Here is a 14,757-nt window from a genome sequence, read left to right on the forward strand (position 1 = left end):
GAGAATCCAATACTGGGAGAGGACAAGGGCTTAAACACTCAAGCAACACGTAGCAATATTAATTTGAGGCACCAATTGTGAGTTAATTGTCAACAGTAGGCTTTTTTTTTCCAGTTGAACAGATTATACATTTGGTGAAAAAGTACAAAATGTAGAAATAATGGGAGAGAGGGGGTGGGGGTTTTATTTCCAGTGAAAAAAAATAACAAAATAATAAACATATTTCAAGTTTATTTGACGCAGCTCACAAAAAGCCTCCGAAATATCAACTAGCAAATAAATTAACATTCTGGTGCTATGAAACAATGCAACTGTAGGTGGAGAAGGTAGTTTCTGAAAAGCTGACCATAACACAAGTTGGCCAATTAAATAAGCAACTAAATCACAGGCTCTGAGAAGGCCAGAATCACATCGCTTCCACACACACTCACACACGCGACTACACAAAAAAAAAAAAAAAAAAAAAGGAAAAGCAGGACATTTGCTAGAAAAATAAATAAACAAACATCCTTAACAACAACAACAAAAAAGGATACAAATCAAAAGGTGTGTGAAAATGTAACATCAAACCAAAAAAGCCCTTCACAGAGAGTTCGATCGGAGTTCAGCTGTCCATCGGACCTGAGGATGCCGTGTCCGCACGTCACAGTGAGAGGATCCGAGCAAAGTTCCCAAACAAAGAAGGTACACAGTACGTCACCATTATTTTGTCTCGGTTTTGAGACGAGAGGAGAGAGAGGAGAGAGGAAGAAAGGAGGAAAAAAAAAAAAAAAAAGCAGCTTTCGTTTTGCACAAATAGAAGAAAAAAAAAACCAACTTTTTTTTAATTGCAACATCAAAAAAACCTGCCTGAAGCTGCGTGGCATAAAGTCGAGCCCCTTTTTCAGCACAGCCTAAACAGAAATGTTTCAACATTTACAAAACATAGTTCATCTGAAACCGAACACGGGTTCAAATATTTGGTCTGGCCTACCTTTGTGTAACAGCATTTAGATCAAGTAGAAGAGGCACTTATTCGATGCAATATTGTGGGCAAATCAAAGCTCAGCCCCCGAAAGCATTTGATTTTTCGAAACATGTCGAAGGTTTAACAGTAAACTGGAGTGCACAATACGTGTTGCGTTTCCCGTTAAGTGCAATACCACATCTGTACGCTGTCGATAGACTGGAACTTTAGGACATGTCAAAAGGCAACACTGTTCAAGGCCCAGTTCTGAGTTCACGCCGCCTCTTATCCAAGGTCGAGATAGGCAAGAAACCCCCGCACAGCCTTAATATCACGTCTCGCCGTGTCTGTCTGTAGAAGTAGTGTCAGGAGTAAACGTGAAGTTTTTCCCCAGTCATAGTTCAGATTGTTGGTTTTGTCCAAATATTTTAACCTTAAGAGGATAAAGAAAACAAGAATGAACTATAATCAACCATCATTGTGGTTACATCTGAAACATTTCTACACAATTACACCATGTGCCTGTGCAGTGTTCCAACTTTTCCTATCTGTATTCACATTTGAACACAAAGTGGGTGTCGCCTAAAAACATTATTCCCAACACTGAAAAGCACTGGAAAGCACCCCAGAAGCATAAATGCCAGAGCTATTAGTAGGGATGTAACGGTACATGTATACGTGCCGAGATTTCTCGGTACAGGGCTTTCGGTTCGGTACACCTGAAACGCTGGAATAATTCGAAAAGTTAAGTATAAAATTTTGAAATTTTTATATTTAAATATGTAGAACATTAAAAATATAAAATTTACACACACACACACACACACACACAATAGGGTCTAACAAATATAAACTATTTAATTACATTTTTTCCATTTATTTAAATGTATTTAATACATTTAAAGGTGGCAATTTTATTCATTACATGATTTAAATCAATGTAATAAAAGTGTATTGCATTTCTTTGATGTATTATATTTTTATTAAATATTATTTTATATATTATTTAACCAAGAAGGCATTTAATTGAAAATAGTTTCAAAAATTGTTCAAATGTTGTTCACAAAAATATATATATATATATATATATATATATATATATATATATATATATATATATATATAATAATAAAATTAAATAAATATTTAACCGAACCGTGACTTAAAAACCAAGGTGCATATCGAACCGTAAATTTGTGTACCGTTACACCCCTAGCTATTAGTTAGGTTATGGTGCATTTTTAGTACCGACACCTGACTTCAAACCATATGTGGTTCTTCCCCAAACTGATACCAACAAAAGTTCAGGAACACAACTGTATAAAGGATGTCTTGAGATGCCGTAGCACTGATTCTTCCCTTCACTAGAAATACGAGACCCAAGCCTGTTCCAGCATGACAATGCCCTCGTGTATAAAGGCAGCTCTGTGAGCATATGGTTTACACCTGTTCGAGGAGAAGATTTTGAATCATCTGCTAAGGAGCTCTGACCTCAACCCTACTGAACAGCTTTGGGATGAATTGGAACACTGACTGCACCATAGACTAATAAAGCTCTTGTGGATAAATGAGCTTGAATCTCCACAAATCACACTCAAATATCTAGTGGAAAATCTTCAGAGAAGAGTGGAGAGAATTATCACAGCAAAAGGGGACTAAATGTGGAATGGGATGTTTTAATAAATAAATAAATAAATAAAAAAAGTCATGTGTCCACAAACATTTGCCAATATAGCGTATGCTATCGTATGACCAGATTTTTGCCACTTTGGACCATCAGAACAACCCGGTACAATGTGGATTGTTAAAGATGTGTGAAAAAAACAATTCATATTTGGTTGTACCTCCATATGATTTTTCAGAACAAATTTAGTTGCCTCTATTCCCCAAAACCGACACATTATAGTAGCCTCAATTTAAACTACCCTGACCAGGCCATAACTATGCATGAATAAACACATCATCAGTGGCTTTTCTTATCCTGTAAGCTTTATATCAGACTACTTGAAATCCTCTTGTCGAACATCTCTGAACCAGATAAAAAAAAAAACACTCATCTTTGACACACACACGCTGTTTGTTCTGAATGATTTCTTGGTATTCAGCTACACCCTGAATATGAATTTACCATGTTCCTAAGAGGTGGCATCAGGAGGATTAGGGTGGCTTCTTCGCTGAATGATGTTACCAGGGTAATGTGAGAAGGACAGCGCCCTGCTCCCTAAAGAGACACAGATATACACAAGTGCATTCAACAAGGACCCACAGACACTGATAACACCAATTAAAAGATCATAGTGCCCATGATGGTTTTAAAAAAAAAAAAAAAAAAAAAAAGCACTATTATGTCTTTTGTTAATTTCTATTAAAGGTTATGTACATGATAGTGTATGTTATTAGGCTTAATGTCATCTTATAAACACATGCCTTTGCACAAGAATATTGGTACAAATTATATGATAGTATATATTCCTTATAGGAAATGGCATCACTTAATTTATTTAAGCAAAACCACCCCTTCCCTGTTTGCACTTATATATATGATTATATACACAACACAAGTTGTAATAAAGACAAGATATATATCACAATACTCTACATACGAGTTCTAGTCCAAATCTTTGCACATCATCATGTTGGCTTCATGCATTTGCTTACCAGCAGCGGGTGAATTTCCAGTCACAGCATGGCTGGAGCCTGAGATAGAAGGTTGGTACAGTGATGCCAGTTCATTGGGTGTGTATGTGCGCAGCAGGTTGATTACATTCCAGTCAGTGTCCATACGACTCCCTGATTCCGAGGCCACACGGACAGGCTGCATGAAGGGTTTCATGTTTCTGTCCGAGGGCAGCTCTGCAGTTCTCCCTGTGCCCTGAAGAGGCTCGGAAGGTCTCGCCCTCTTGTTGGAGGGTTCACCTACGTCCGTCTGCGCCAGGTTCCTGAATCGATCGGACAGACATAACCTGTTTGCTTCCGAGGACCAGACGATGCCGTTTTTAACCGGAGCAGGCTTCTGCGAGAGTGCGAGAGAGGTAAATTTCCTGCTCGGTTCAGCCATGGACTCTGGAAACCTGGTTTGGACGTTAACAGCCGATTCTGCAGCCCTGAACCTCTGGCTCGCTTTCTGCTGCTCTCTCCAGGGCTCTTTTGCAGGGGACATCTTTGAAATCTCTGGCTTCTTTGAAATGATCCCTGGACGAGTCCTATCATAATAAAATATACACATTTTTAAAAACAATAAAAAGGTCACAGCTTAACGAGTAGAAAATGTGCATAGACATTTTTGAAGACAAACAGACATTTGTGTGATGATAAGTAAGAGTTTTCATGTTTACCCTATAAATAAAAGCAGAAGATGAAGGATGTTCACTGAAAACCCTCTATAATTACTTATTACCCAATTATTCATATTAACATGCCAATCGTTTACTGTAAGTACATCGTAACAGTCTGGAATAGTACTTATATACGTCATTCGAGGCACAATGCAAGTTTCTTTAGCGAGATGCAGAGACGGTGTTTCATGATGCTCCTCTGCCCCCTACTATTCACACTATTTGCTACGACACCAATTATGCCAAGTGTTATTTACAAGCATCATTTTTCCCCCCCAAAATAAGCTTCAAATACAAGGCACAATTCCAGTATATTAAGATTGTAAAAGTTTTGGTCTATTTAAAGTGTTCAAACATTCATTTGGGGGATTGTATTCTCCTCAGTGGGAGATCGCAGGGAGTTGAATTAAAAATAATGAACTAAAATTTAATTAGCTACAATAAAAATCATACAAACTGCCTTTAGTTAGAAATTAGACTTGCATATGAAGTACAAATGTTAAATATTTACTCCAGGTGTTTGCAGAGTGCTGAACCAATGGGAATATTAAGGGGAAGGATTATACCTTCATGTAACACTGTCTATGCAACTCATTAAACAAGCTAGCGTTGTGTATCCAACGTGTTTTTTTCCCGATTGCGGTTAATGATTGAATCTGAACTATGAATCCTTTGCTTCTAGATTAGTTGATATTTTTGAATGCAAGGCCATTCATTTCAGTGGATGGATAGAAAAAGTCTTCGACACCCTTGTAGTGCAGAATCTACAGGTGTCTATGTTTCCATCCTCACTGGCTATTTCTAGCGTGTATAATAGTGTGTATTCACTAACGCTCTTATAGCCGATGTATTTATTGTGATATCCCTATAAATATTATAAGTCATGCAAGGCTAAAAGTAAAATCATATGAAAAAGTGAATTTTAATACCTGTATGTGTCCTGAGGAGGTCTGGAAGATTTTCCCGGTTGGGGTGCTGGAGATTTGGTCCGTCGAGGATGTTTTCTGTTGATGTGGGCCAAAGGGGCCACGTCTTTTCCTTCGAGCGCTGGGGGACACCCCGTGTAACGCTTGAGCTTTATCGGGGCCCTGTAGAGATTCTTCTTAGTCTCCGACTTTTCTTTATGTAGAAGCTTCCTGTGCATGAGCAGGACTTCGGGATAGAGGGTTTCATAAGAACAGGAGGTGCAGCTATTGGTCAGTAACATATTCCTAGGTATAGAGGTAGAAGGTAAAGACAGAGATGTTTTAAGGGAGAGGTTTAAAGGCGCCTCAGAGGCTTCTTTCCCTTCTGCTTTCAGGTTGATCGGGAAAGGGCCGTTTGCTTGAGGCTTGTTTGGAGGAGTGTACGGAGTCGTGGCGGACATGTTGCCACACTCTTCTTTGGCGCGAGTGACGGGGCTGGCGACGGCGACCCCTGCCTGGCTGGGTACAGCTTCATGCTTGACGCTGGCACACACCACGCTGGGGGCGGGCCACTGTTTAGGTGCTTTGGAGGCTGGCTTGTCATCCTTGTTGTTAGGAGAATCTTGACCCTTGGCACTGCTAGCAGCAGTCACTGGAATGTTGGGGATCTCGGTATAAGGTTTATCTTTGTGGCGTCGGTCCAGGTGATATCTCAGAGAGGTCTTCTGAGCTGCAGCATAGTCACAGTATTCACATTTGTAAGGTTTTTCACCTGGATAGAAAAAGAGTGAGAGGAGTAAAATTAGCATTCTAGACAAAAAAAAAAAAATTAAAAAGAAATCAAGCTGTATCAACATTAAAAGAATAAAACTGAAACACTTAAAATCACGTTTGGTTATTGCGAAATTAAAACTACAATCAGGGAACACGTTAGGAGTACAGAATGTTCTGATGTGGCAACAATCTGATGATAAAACGCATACACAATATGTACAAAGGTTTGTGGACACCTGACCGTAAGATTAACCTGCTTTTTTAAACATCCTATTCCTCATTTAGTCCTCATTTGCTGTTATAACATCCTTCTGGGAAGATAATCCACTAGATTTTAGGGTCTGCTAGTGGGGGTGCAGTCAGCATTCCAATTCATCCCAAATGTGTTCAGTAGGGTTGAGGGGTCAGAGCTCCATAGCAAGCCACTTGAAATCGTTCACTCCAACCCATGTAAACCATATTTTCATGGAGCTTGTTTTGTGCACAGGGGCATTACCGTGCTGGAACAAGTTTTGGGTCTCGTAGTTCACGTGGAAGGAAAATTACATTCCTATACAAAATTGTGCCTCCAAAATGTGCAATATCGGTTTGGGAAATCGCATATGGCTGGAAATCAAGTGTCCCAATACTTTTGTCTATATCAGAGTATTAGCGTTAAACGAGCACCATTATTTCCTTGCTGAATAAAGCAATAAAGTATGGACGGAGACTCTGCGGGCTGAGTTTAGTCATGCAGCTTGGCGAGATTGCAATCAGGTGTAGGTTTTTTAAACAGCTATTGAATAGTTGCATATTTATAAATGCATCTTAACTGAAGCAGGCGAGTTTGTTTCAGTCGTAGCGGCATCCGACACGCCCAAAGCCAAAGAACTGTTTTGTCAACAGTGTGATAAGATACACGACAACATCCCATTGTATATGCAAAGTGATTTACCATGGAATTTCTATTTGCTTTATTCGTTTAGTATAAATTGGACAACCTGGCAAACATTACCAAAATTATATAAAAAAAAACCAAATAAAAAAAAAAACCACGATTTAATACCTGTATGAGTCCTGAGATGAATATTGAGGTAATAGTTGGAGCGGAAAGTCTTGCCACAGTAACAGCACTTCCTCGGAGCAAGGATTTTCAGTTTCATTTTGTGTGAGCTTTCTTCAATTTTATCTGCAAACAACAAGAGAAAAAAATTATTCCAAACTAAATTCTGTCAAAAGAGGTGCATTTAAAAACGTGTTATATAATTCTAAATTAAATTGGAAATACATGAAGAAAACCAGGATGTTTTTTGCTGAGCGAATATTTTTAAATAGCCAGAAGAGGGCGCTGGTGAAGACTTAATTTTGCCCTAGTCATGTCTTGGCTGGGCAGGTATGCAAGAGCTTTTACTTCAAACAAAAAGTTAATGTGCAAGCCTGACCACACTTCTGAAACTCCACAATCATAACCTTTATCAGTATCTGAAGTAACTTTATTTATAATCAAAGCTGTAGGGTGCGGAAGCCTTCGTTTTCAATGGAATATAATACTATATGTATTTTTTTTTTAAACATATTCTTCAGTACAGCTGATAAAACATTGGAGACCATATCAGGCATTTACAAGCCATGCGTTCTTATAACAAATAGTCACTTACATTATCTTCACACAAGTTCTTGCATTTAGAAGTTGCTTTTAAACTAAATTGAACAAGCTTTACTGGACTAACCTACTATATCTGTTCTTTATCTGCGCTTGACTCACTGTGAATTAGACACAAATGAAAACAAGGCCACACCCGAGATACTGTGACTGGACTGCATTCAGAAACATTGTAAAGTGTAAAATCAGGATGTTGCAAGCTAGAAAACGGTGATGGCAAATCTAGTTTGGTTACCTATTTAGTTTTTGTTTTTTTGTTATTGCTTTAAAACTGAGAGATTATATTATTAGCTATTAATGCATACATCTGTCTAAGGTGTGTTGGTTTTATGGCTGCAGATATGTTGAAAATCATGCATTATAATTTTATTATGCAAATGCAAACTTGTATCTTTTTTAAAAATATATATATATATTTGTTTGTGTGATGCATCGATACATTTTTTTTTTTTTTAAATGTGCATAAAATTATAATGCATGCTTTTTAACATATTTGCAGAGTATGAGCTTAACTTTTATTATTTAAAAAGTGACGATAATTTGTTGCCAATATTTTATATGTAGATTGATTTCCCCTCACTAAACTGTTCCTCGAGCGTTCTCTCAGCACCGCTGCTGCTATGTGAATACCGAGGCGTGTCCCGATAGTCATATAGAATAGAGATTAACATGGCAGAGGTAGAGCTGCATCTTCCTGGAGACACAACAGGAAAAGAACATCTGGTTTTATATAATCTTGTTTTTTTTTTTTTTTTTGGCACTACAAATGTAAGAAGGCACAAGTTCTTACGATTTGCTGTCTGAACCAAAAACATTTAAGCTAACCATTTGTACCAGCATTAAATAAATTATCTGTATTAAACTGCATAGCATCGTATTTTTTCCATTGCACCGTAATGAAAAGGCTGCATCATCGAGGTGAAACATATGACATCGGATTCATATGAATTTTTTATGTATCTTATCGTTGGCTATGCATCAAGGTCGAATCGCATCAGCCTCAAGTATGGAGTTGCACATCGCTTAATATACTTTTATTCAGATATATTACCTGTCTGAAAAGCCTCAGCGAGAACACCTTCTTCATATCCGTCCTCGGAGCCATCTTCCGCTCGATCCAGTGACGGACTCCCGGCGGAGCTAACGCTCGGAGTCCTCCCATCTATGGGTGTGGTGGGGCTCTCCGCTCCTCCTCTCTCTCTTTTGTGAACCCTGGAGTGCAGAACCAGCTGATGGTAGGTTCGGAACGTTTTGCCGCACTCTTCGCAGTCTGTGGGCTTGTCTTTGCGCAGACTCAGGCTCTTCTGCTCTGCTAAATCACCCCCACCGCCGCTGAGTTTGGCCTTGAGCTCACTCCTCAGACCCCGTCTCACCAGTTTATCACCTCCGCTGGAGTCCCAGATAGATCCCAGCTCCTCCTTTTCTGAACCCGACTCCTCATTGTCAGAATTAGAGTCTGCGTTGAGCTCTTTGCTCAGGTTGGGTCCTGCAGCAATCTTGCCTTTGGTAGCCAGCTGCCAGGCCTGGTAGGTGTTGAATGGGTCCAGCTGCGAGATCCAGCGGCCGGGTTGGCCTTTTCCCTCACCGTTCTCAGATGTTCTGTGTAAATTGAAGCACTGAAGAAAGCATTCCTGAGAGACTTCTACATCCCGATTGGGATGGCTCTTATTGTGCGCGTTCTCTTCGGCTTCTGGCTCGCGATTGTGCACTTTGCTGTGCTCTGCTAGTGCCTCTTTGTCGAGGAAGAAAAACCCACAAACCATGCACATTTTGTAAGTCGTCATCAGAGGGGATGGTGGTCGATCTTGGACAACGCCGTTGACTGTAATAGGGGGCTCTGCGTCCTGACCCTTGCTGGATCTGGATTTTCCATGGGTCCTCATGTGGTTCTTGAGGAACCAGGGCTCTTTGAAGCGCCTGCCACAAAAGCTGCAGGAGTAAATGAAGGAGTCCTTATGTTTTCGCATGTGAGCCTCGAGAGCAGCAACGTTTTCAGTTGCTTGGCCACACACATCACAGCTCAGCTCCTCGTTTTGCTCATTCTGGCATGTTTTCAAGCGAATCCTCTCGCTAGGCGTTAAGAACTCGGCCTCGACGCGGAGAACAGCTGGAGCGTCGAACGTGGTGGGGTGCTGTGAAAGGAGGTGCGGCCCGAGCTCATCCTCGTGCTCAAACGTCTCCTCGCAAAACATGCAGGTCAGAGGTGAGGTGCCTGGCAATGCCGACTGCATTTCAACCTTCTCCGCCAACCTCACATGGGCTGTTACACTGGAGCTGGAGCCAGAGCTGGGCATAGTGGCACTGCTGTGATTGAGGACGTCATGGCCTAGCCCATCGGGACTCTCCACGTGTGGAATTAGTGTGTGCGTGGGCATGGCAACGACAATCCTCACGCAACACCTTCAGAAAATATGCACTGGGACTACAGGCTCTGTAAGGTGCTCTCATGTAATACAATTCTTGGAAGACTCAAACATGGAAGTTATTTTTCCAAAGAACAAACTGACAGTCAGCTTTTCACTCAAAAATACTGTGAAAGTTTCATGCTGAACCACGCAAAAATAGTTCAGGCTTGTCACCAGAAGGTGTTTACACGCGAAATCGCTTCAGATATCTTGTGATTCACAGAAAGGAATTATGTCCTGGCAGGCAGAACCTGAAATGAAAGCAAGAGTAAAGAGAATGTCAGGTGTGGCCTTTAACAAAGAATTAGCAGCAAAAATATTCATGTTAAGAGCTCAACAAATTATGTGCATTGACGGAATATAATCCTCCAAAAACCTTCCAACGCTTTTAATCTCAAAAGGCCCCCGCTATAGCCAATAATAATGATTGGTATCGGAGGCCCAAGCCGTCGTACTCATGGCGCAGGGAAAATGCTTCCAGCCTGCATAATCTTGACCAACTAACTTGAAATCAAAACAAACGAGCAGATGCTTAGCCTATTTTAAATGGTGCCCCAGTTTACTTAAAAGCAATCCAAGTGAAAAGAATATTCAGTACAGAGCATTTCGGGCATGTGACTACTTTCACATCTGCAAATAACATGGTCTAAAAATCACAATAAGAGAAAACCGTTTGCACTCTGAAAAGGAAAAAATGTTGCATGGTTGCAACACTAACTGCATCACAAATATAGCTAGAATAAAATAAAAAGTCTCAAAATGTGCCATAAGATCTCCTTTCTGCACTAAACGCATAGCAAATGTAGGCAAATTTCGACCATCTTAAAACAGTTAGTTCTGATCCACTAATTTGTCTGAACAAGTGTGCTGGCATTTTGTAAAGAGCACTGGAACTTTTCAGCATTTGTATTCATCTGCTTACTGTCTTTACTTCATACTATTTCAATCCTAGCAATAGTTCATTGCTCTGAAATTGTTACTACACTTGCTACGAGCTGTCAATCAGCCATTTAAATTGTATGGATAGATACAACACCAAATCCAAAAAATAAATACTTACCTATATTGTATTGGAAATGTCTGAAAGTTGGTCTATCAAGAGATGCCTAAACTAGGGCCTGTGGGCACCTTAGATTTGGCCCGCCATGTCATAAAGATGAAAAAAAAATTACATTAATAAATGTGACTGGCACAGATCTTCATTTCTAATTTAAAATATTTTTGTTGTTTTTATTTGTAAGCTGCAAATCAAATGTTAAATGTAAATAAAAATTTACATTTTACAAAATTGAATGTATAGTTTCCATAAGCTGTATTAGGCATTAAAGTCTACTGTACTATAAATGGGATTGTGTTAATGCTTTTATTGTACTTTAAGATTTGTTTAACTAGAAAATAAAACCTGCATAAGGTTAAGCGAATTACAGTCATGTGTTCTGTTATATATATATACACACATATATATATATATATATATATATATATATATATATATATATATATATATATATGCTATTAAACTGTAAAATAACAGCAATATTTTGTTGTAATACAATTTGACATCATGCGACATGGTCTTCTATCAAGTATGATTTTTGGTCCTTCATAGGAAAAAGTATGGGCACCCCTGGTCTATCACTATGATTAATCTATTTTTGACACCACACACAATTCCATGTGACTAATACTGGTGCAGATGAATTAACCCGTTTAAATCAAACCTTTCACTTTATCTCTACTGCATCATACAGCGGTGCTTTAACCCTTTTCTCTATTCAGGTCTCTCACATCCTCATCTGTACACTCAAACAGATACCAAGCTTCAAACTTGAATGATAACAAATGTCAATAACATCAACTGGCAATAAGTCAAACTCAGCCCGGCATGTAAAACAGCACAGCATTCTGGAAGCGATTTCTCATTAATATCACAACACTAGAAAACGGTGACTGAGCTGGCCACATCCTGCTCTGACATCTTTAACAAGCATTAACTTCTTACAGAAACAAATGAGAAACAAGATCACTAAATACATAAATATTTCGGCTTTCAATCGACTATTTCTTTTGTGAATCATTGAAGTAAGGAATTACAGAACAACTCTCTTTAGACCTACTGTACCGTTTTTATATACAAAATGAAACCAGGCAGAACTAAAAGTCAGCATTAACAGAGTTAACAACTCCGACAGAAAATACCCGTGAAAGATTTTAATATAATGAGAAATGTTTTAAAGCTCCATAATTATTGACACGTTTCTGGGATTTCTTTTTAAAAATCATTTGCTATCTGCTGGTTTTAGAAGTTGTTTTCCCCTATCCCTCAAATTTTGTGATCTTTAGAAATTTGGTTTGTGATAGAACTCCAAGATAATTCATTCAACAAATCGTCTTCATTCATTTCTTGGCTTCATCCTGCTGCTATAACGCATTAAAACCACCAGAAGACAAAAGGGCGTGATGGCTCACTTGCTCAACTTCATCTCTACAGAAAGGTGTCTGTCAAAAAAGCCCATGCGTTTTATAAAGTAGAACAATAATCAGAATCGCTGCTAATAATACACAAGCACACTTCGGATACACACTCGAATAAAAATAATAATAATAATAATAAAGATCAAGCCAAAAGACCAGCTGTTGCTTGTCTTGCTCTTTCTTTTGTCAGGGCTTTACCATGCGGTCAGAAGGGGGAAAAGCCATCGTGGGTGTAACAAGGGAGTAAAAGCACTCAAGTTCATTTAGATTGCATATAGACTTCCTAAATAAATAATTTACACAATTCTAAGTCATATTTTTCTGTTGTAGTTATCAGTTATATCGCGACTACAGGGTGTAGGAGCGTTTCCCAGTCGTGCCATTGTGTGTATTAGGAACGACGTGTAGACAGAAGTGATCAATAATACATATAGAAAACCTATTAAAAAATCGCCTGTTTTAGTTTACATTCACTATGGAGGGATTTCCTTTTTTAAATAAAAGCCACAAGACTAAAACATGTTTTCGGAATAAAAGCATTTTCTATACCTTTTTTTTTTAAATGATGTAGAATAACTATTCCGTTCGGTCATTAACTTCTTTTTCCGACATTGTCGTAAAACTGGCGCAAAATCAATACTCTTCATTAACAAGGGCAAACCATTCGACTTGAGGTCTTCATCCTCCAGACTGAAAAAGAAACCAGCTATTCATGTGTACAGACTTGTCGAATATCCAGGTTTTATATAGAGGTTTTGGCAAGGATACGGTAGCTTGTGAAGATAAGAATACATAACAATAATACATAATAAAAGATAGCAAGAGAAAGCAGCTCAGTCTCGCAACCCACCCAAAATGTTAAAGGCTCGACTCAAGTCGTGGAAGCATTTGGGGCCATAATTTCCTGACACGTGATCATCTTAAACCTGATCAGCAACTACTCTCCAAACTTTGCAGAATAACACACTGCTCCATACAATCCACCCAAGTATAAACGCACTTTCATTTTGTTAAGAATCAGTCCCACGATATGATTAACAATCTCGCTAAACTACAGGTTACTGTAATGTTCTTCCCTTCTATCAAACAAACAAAAAATCGATAAAACAACGCTATTCACTATTATAATACATTATATAGTATGTATATATCTGCTTTATAGTTGATCATTTGTGTTATTCTGGCGTACTTTTCAACAGTTACAGCCGTGTTCTGGCTTTTGGCTGTGCACGGTTACATAATTTGTATTGCATAAAACCTCCTTTCCATCCTTTATTGAATAGACCCGAATGTCCTATTAGTTATTGTTATTTTCTAAAAAATTTTAAATGTTATTGAAATGGGATTTCAGGATGAAAAGTAAGAAAGTTCAGGTGGAAACTAGCATACAATAAAACTAGCCAAGGCATTAGTCACAGATTCGTTTCAATTCACTATTCCTTGTAGCTTTTAGAGCAGCATCAACTGTCTGCTATGCAGTTCCTTCCTTTAACTTTCTAACTAAGAGAAGTTTCCTATCGCTTACCACTTCCTACCTTCTCCAACCTTATCGACGAACTGGCCGGTTTTGCTATACGTGTAAAAACATGTTAAGCTTCTTATAATAGTGAGAACACAAAAAAAAAGGCTAACGCTAACCAGAACTTAATAGCTACCGAAAAATAGGGAACTCACCAATACCTACCGATAGTCCACTCGTCAGGTATTCTCAATCTATTATATCAACTTTGTATAATATCTACATAACGAGCCATTCGTAGCCGGCTAACTTCTCCGGATTAATAAAGTTGTATTGTCAGTAGCTACGTTAGCCAATTGTTCGCTGGCCAAAAGGGAGACGAAAAAAAAAAAAACACACACACACAGCTCGCTTTCAATGTTTGCAAATCTCGCTCACTATGCAGCTGTTGCATTCAGAAGCGCGCTCCCGACTCGCTCCATGGAACGTCACGACGGCCGCGCGCTCACATAGAGGGCACCTAAAGTCACGTGTTTCCCCAAAAGTAGTCCTCAGCCCAGCTAGTTCAGCAGCAGAGATAGATGCCCGACTGTACTAAACCCCCCGACTGTACTAAACCCCCCGACTGTACCACCCCTGATCGCCGTTATATGCTGTTTTATTGTATTTGAATTACATTTCAGATCTATTGGCACCCAACAGAACACAGAGGACACCACAAAGACTCATCTGGTCTATCTGAAGAATAAGAGGAAGCTGTTGTTGACAGATTTTCATGTTTTCCTCTTGCACCAAATGCAGGCTTAAAACACACAC

General features: G+C 39.0%; 1 protein-coding gene across 4 annotated transcripts; it reads right to left on the reverse strand.

Moving 5' to 3' along the window:
* Positions 1–796: 796 nt before the first annotated feature.
* Positions 797–14,405, reverse strand: znf217 (zinc finger protein 217). 4 transcript variants are annotated; one of them, XM_046870184.1, is made up of 8 exons: positions 14,157–14,405; positions 11,068–11,135; positions 8,654–10,258; positions 7,006–7,128; positions 5,211–5,958; positions 3,605–4,149; positions 3,075–3,167; positions 797–1,379 (listed from the first exon to the last, which is right to left on the reverse strand). In XM_046870184.1, the coding sequence occupies exons 3-7, from the start codon at positions 9,975–9,977 to the stop codon at positions 3,082–3,084; spliced, it is 2,826 nt and encodes a 941-aa protein (XP_046726140.1). In that variant the 5' UTR covers positions 9,978–10,258; positions 11,068–11,135; positions 14,157–14,405; the 3' UTR covers positions 797–1,379; positions 3,075–3,081. The 4 variants fall into 4 exon arrangements, with proteins under 4 accessions (XP_046726140.1, XP_046726138.1, XP_046726139.1 ...); XM_046870182.1 differs by lacking the exon at positions 11,068–11,135 and having other exon boundaries at positions 14,167–14,405; XM_046870183.1 differs by lacking the exon at positions 11,068–11,135.
* Positions 14,406–14,757: the final 352 nt, after the last annotated feature.

The sequence above is a fragment of the Silurus meridionalis genome, chromosome 16, assembly GCF_014805685.1.
Source record: "Silurus meridionalis isolate SWU-2019-XX chromosome 16, ASM1480568v1, whole genome shotgun sequence".
NCBI lineage: Eukaryota > Metazoa > Chordata > Actinopteri > Siluriformes > Siluridae > Silurus > Silurus meridionalis.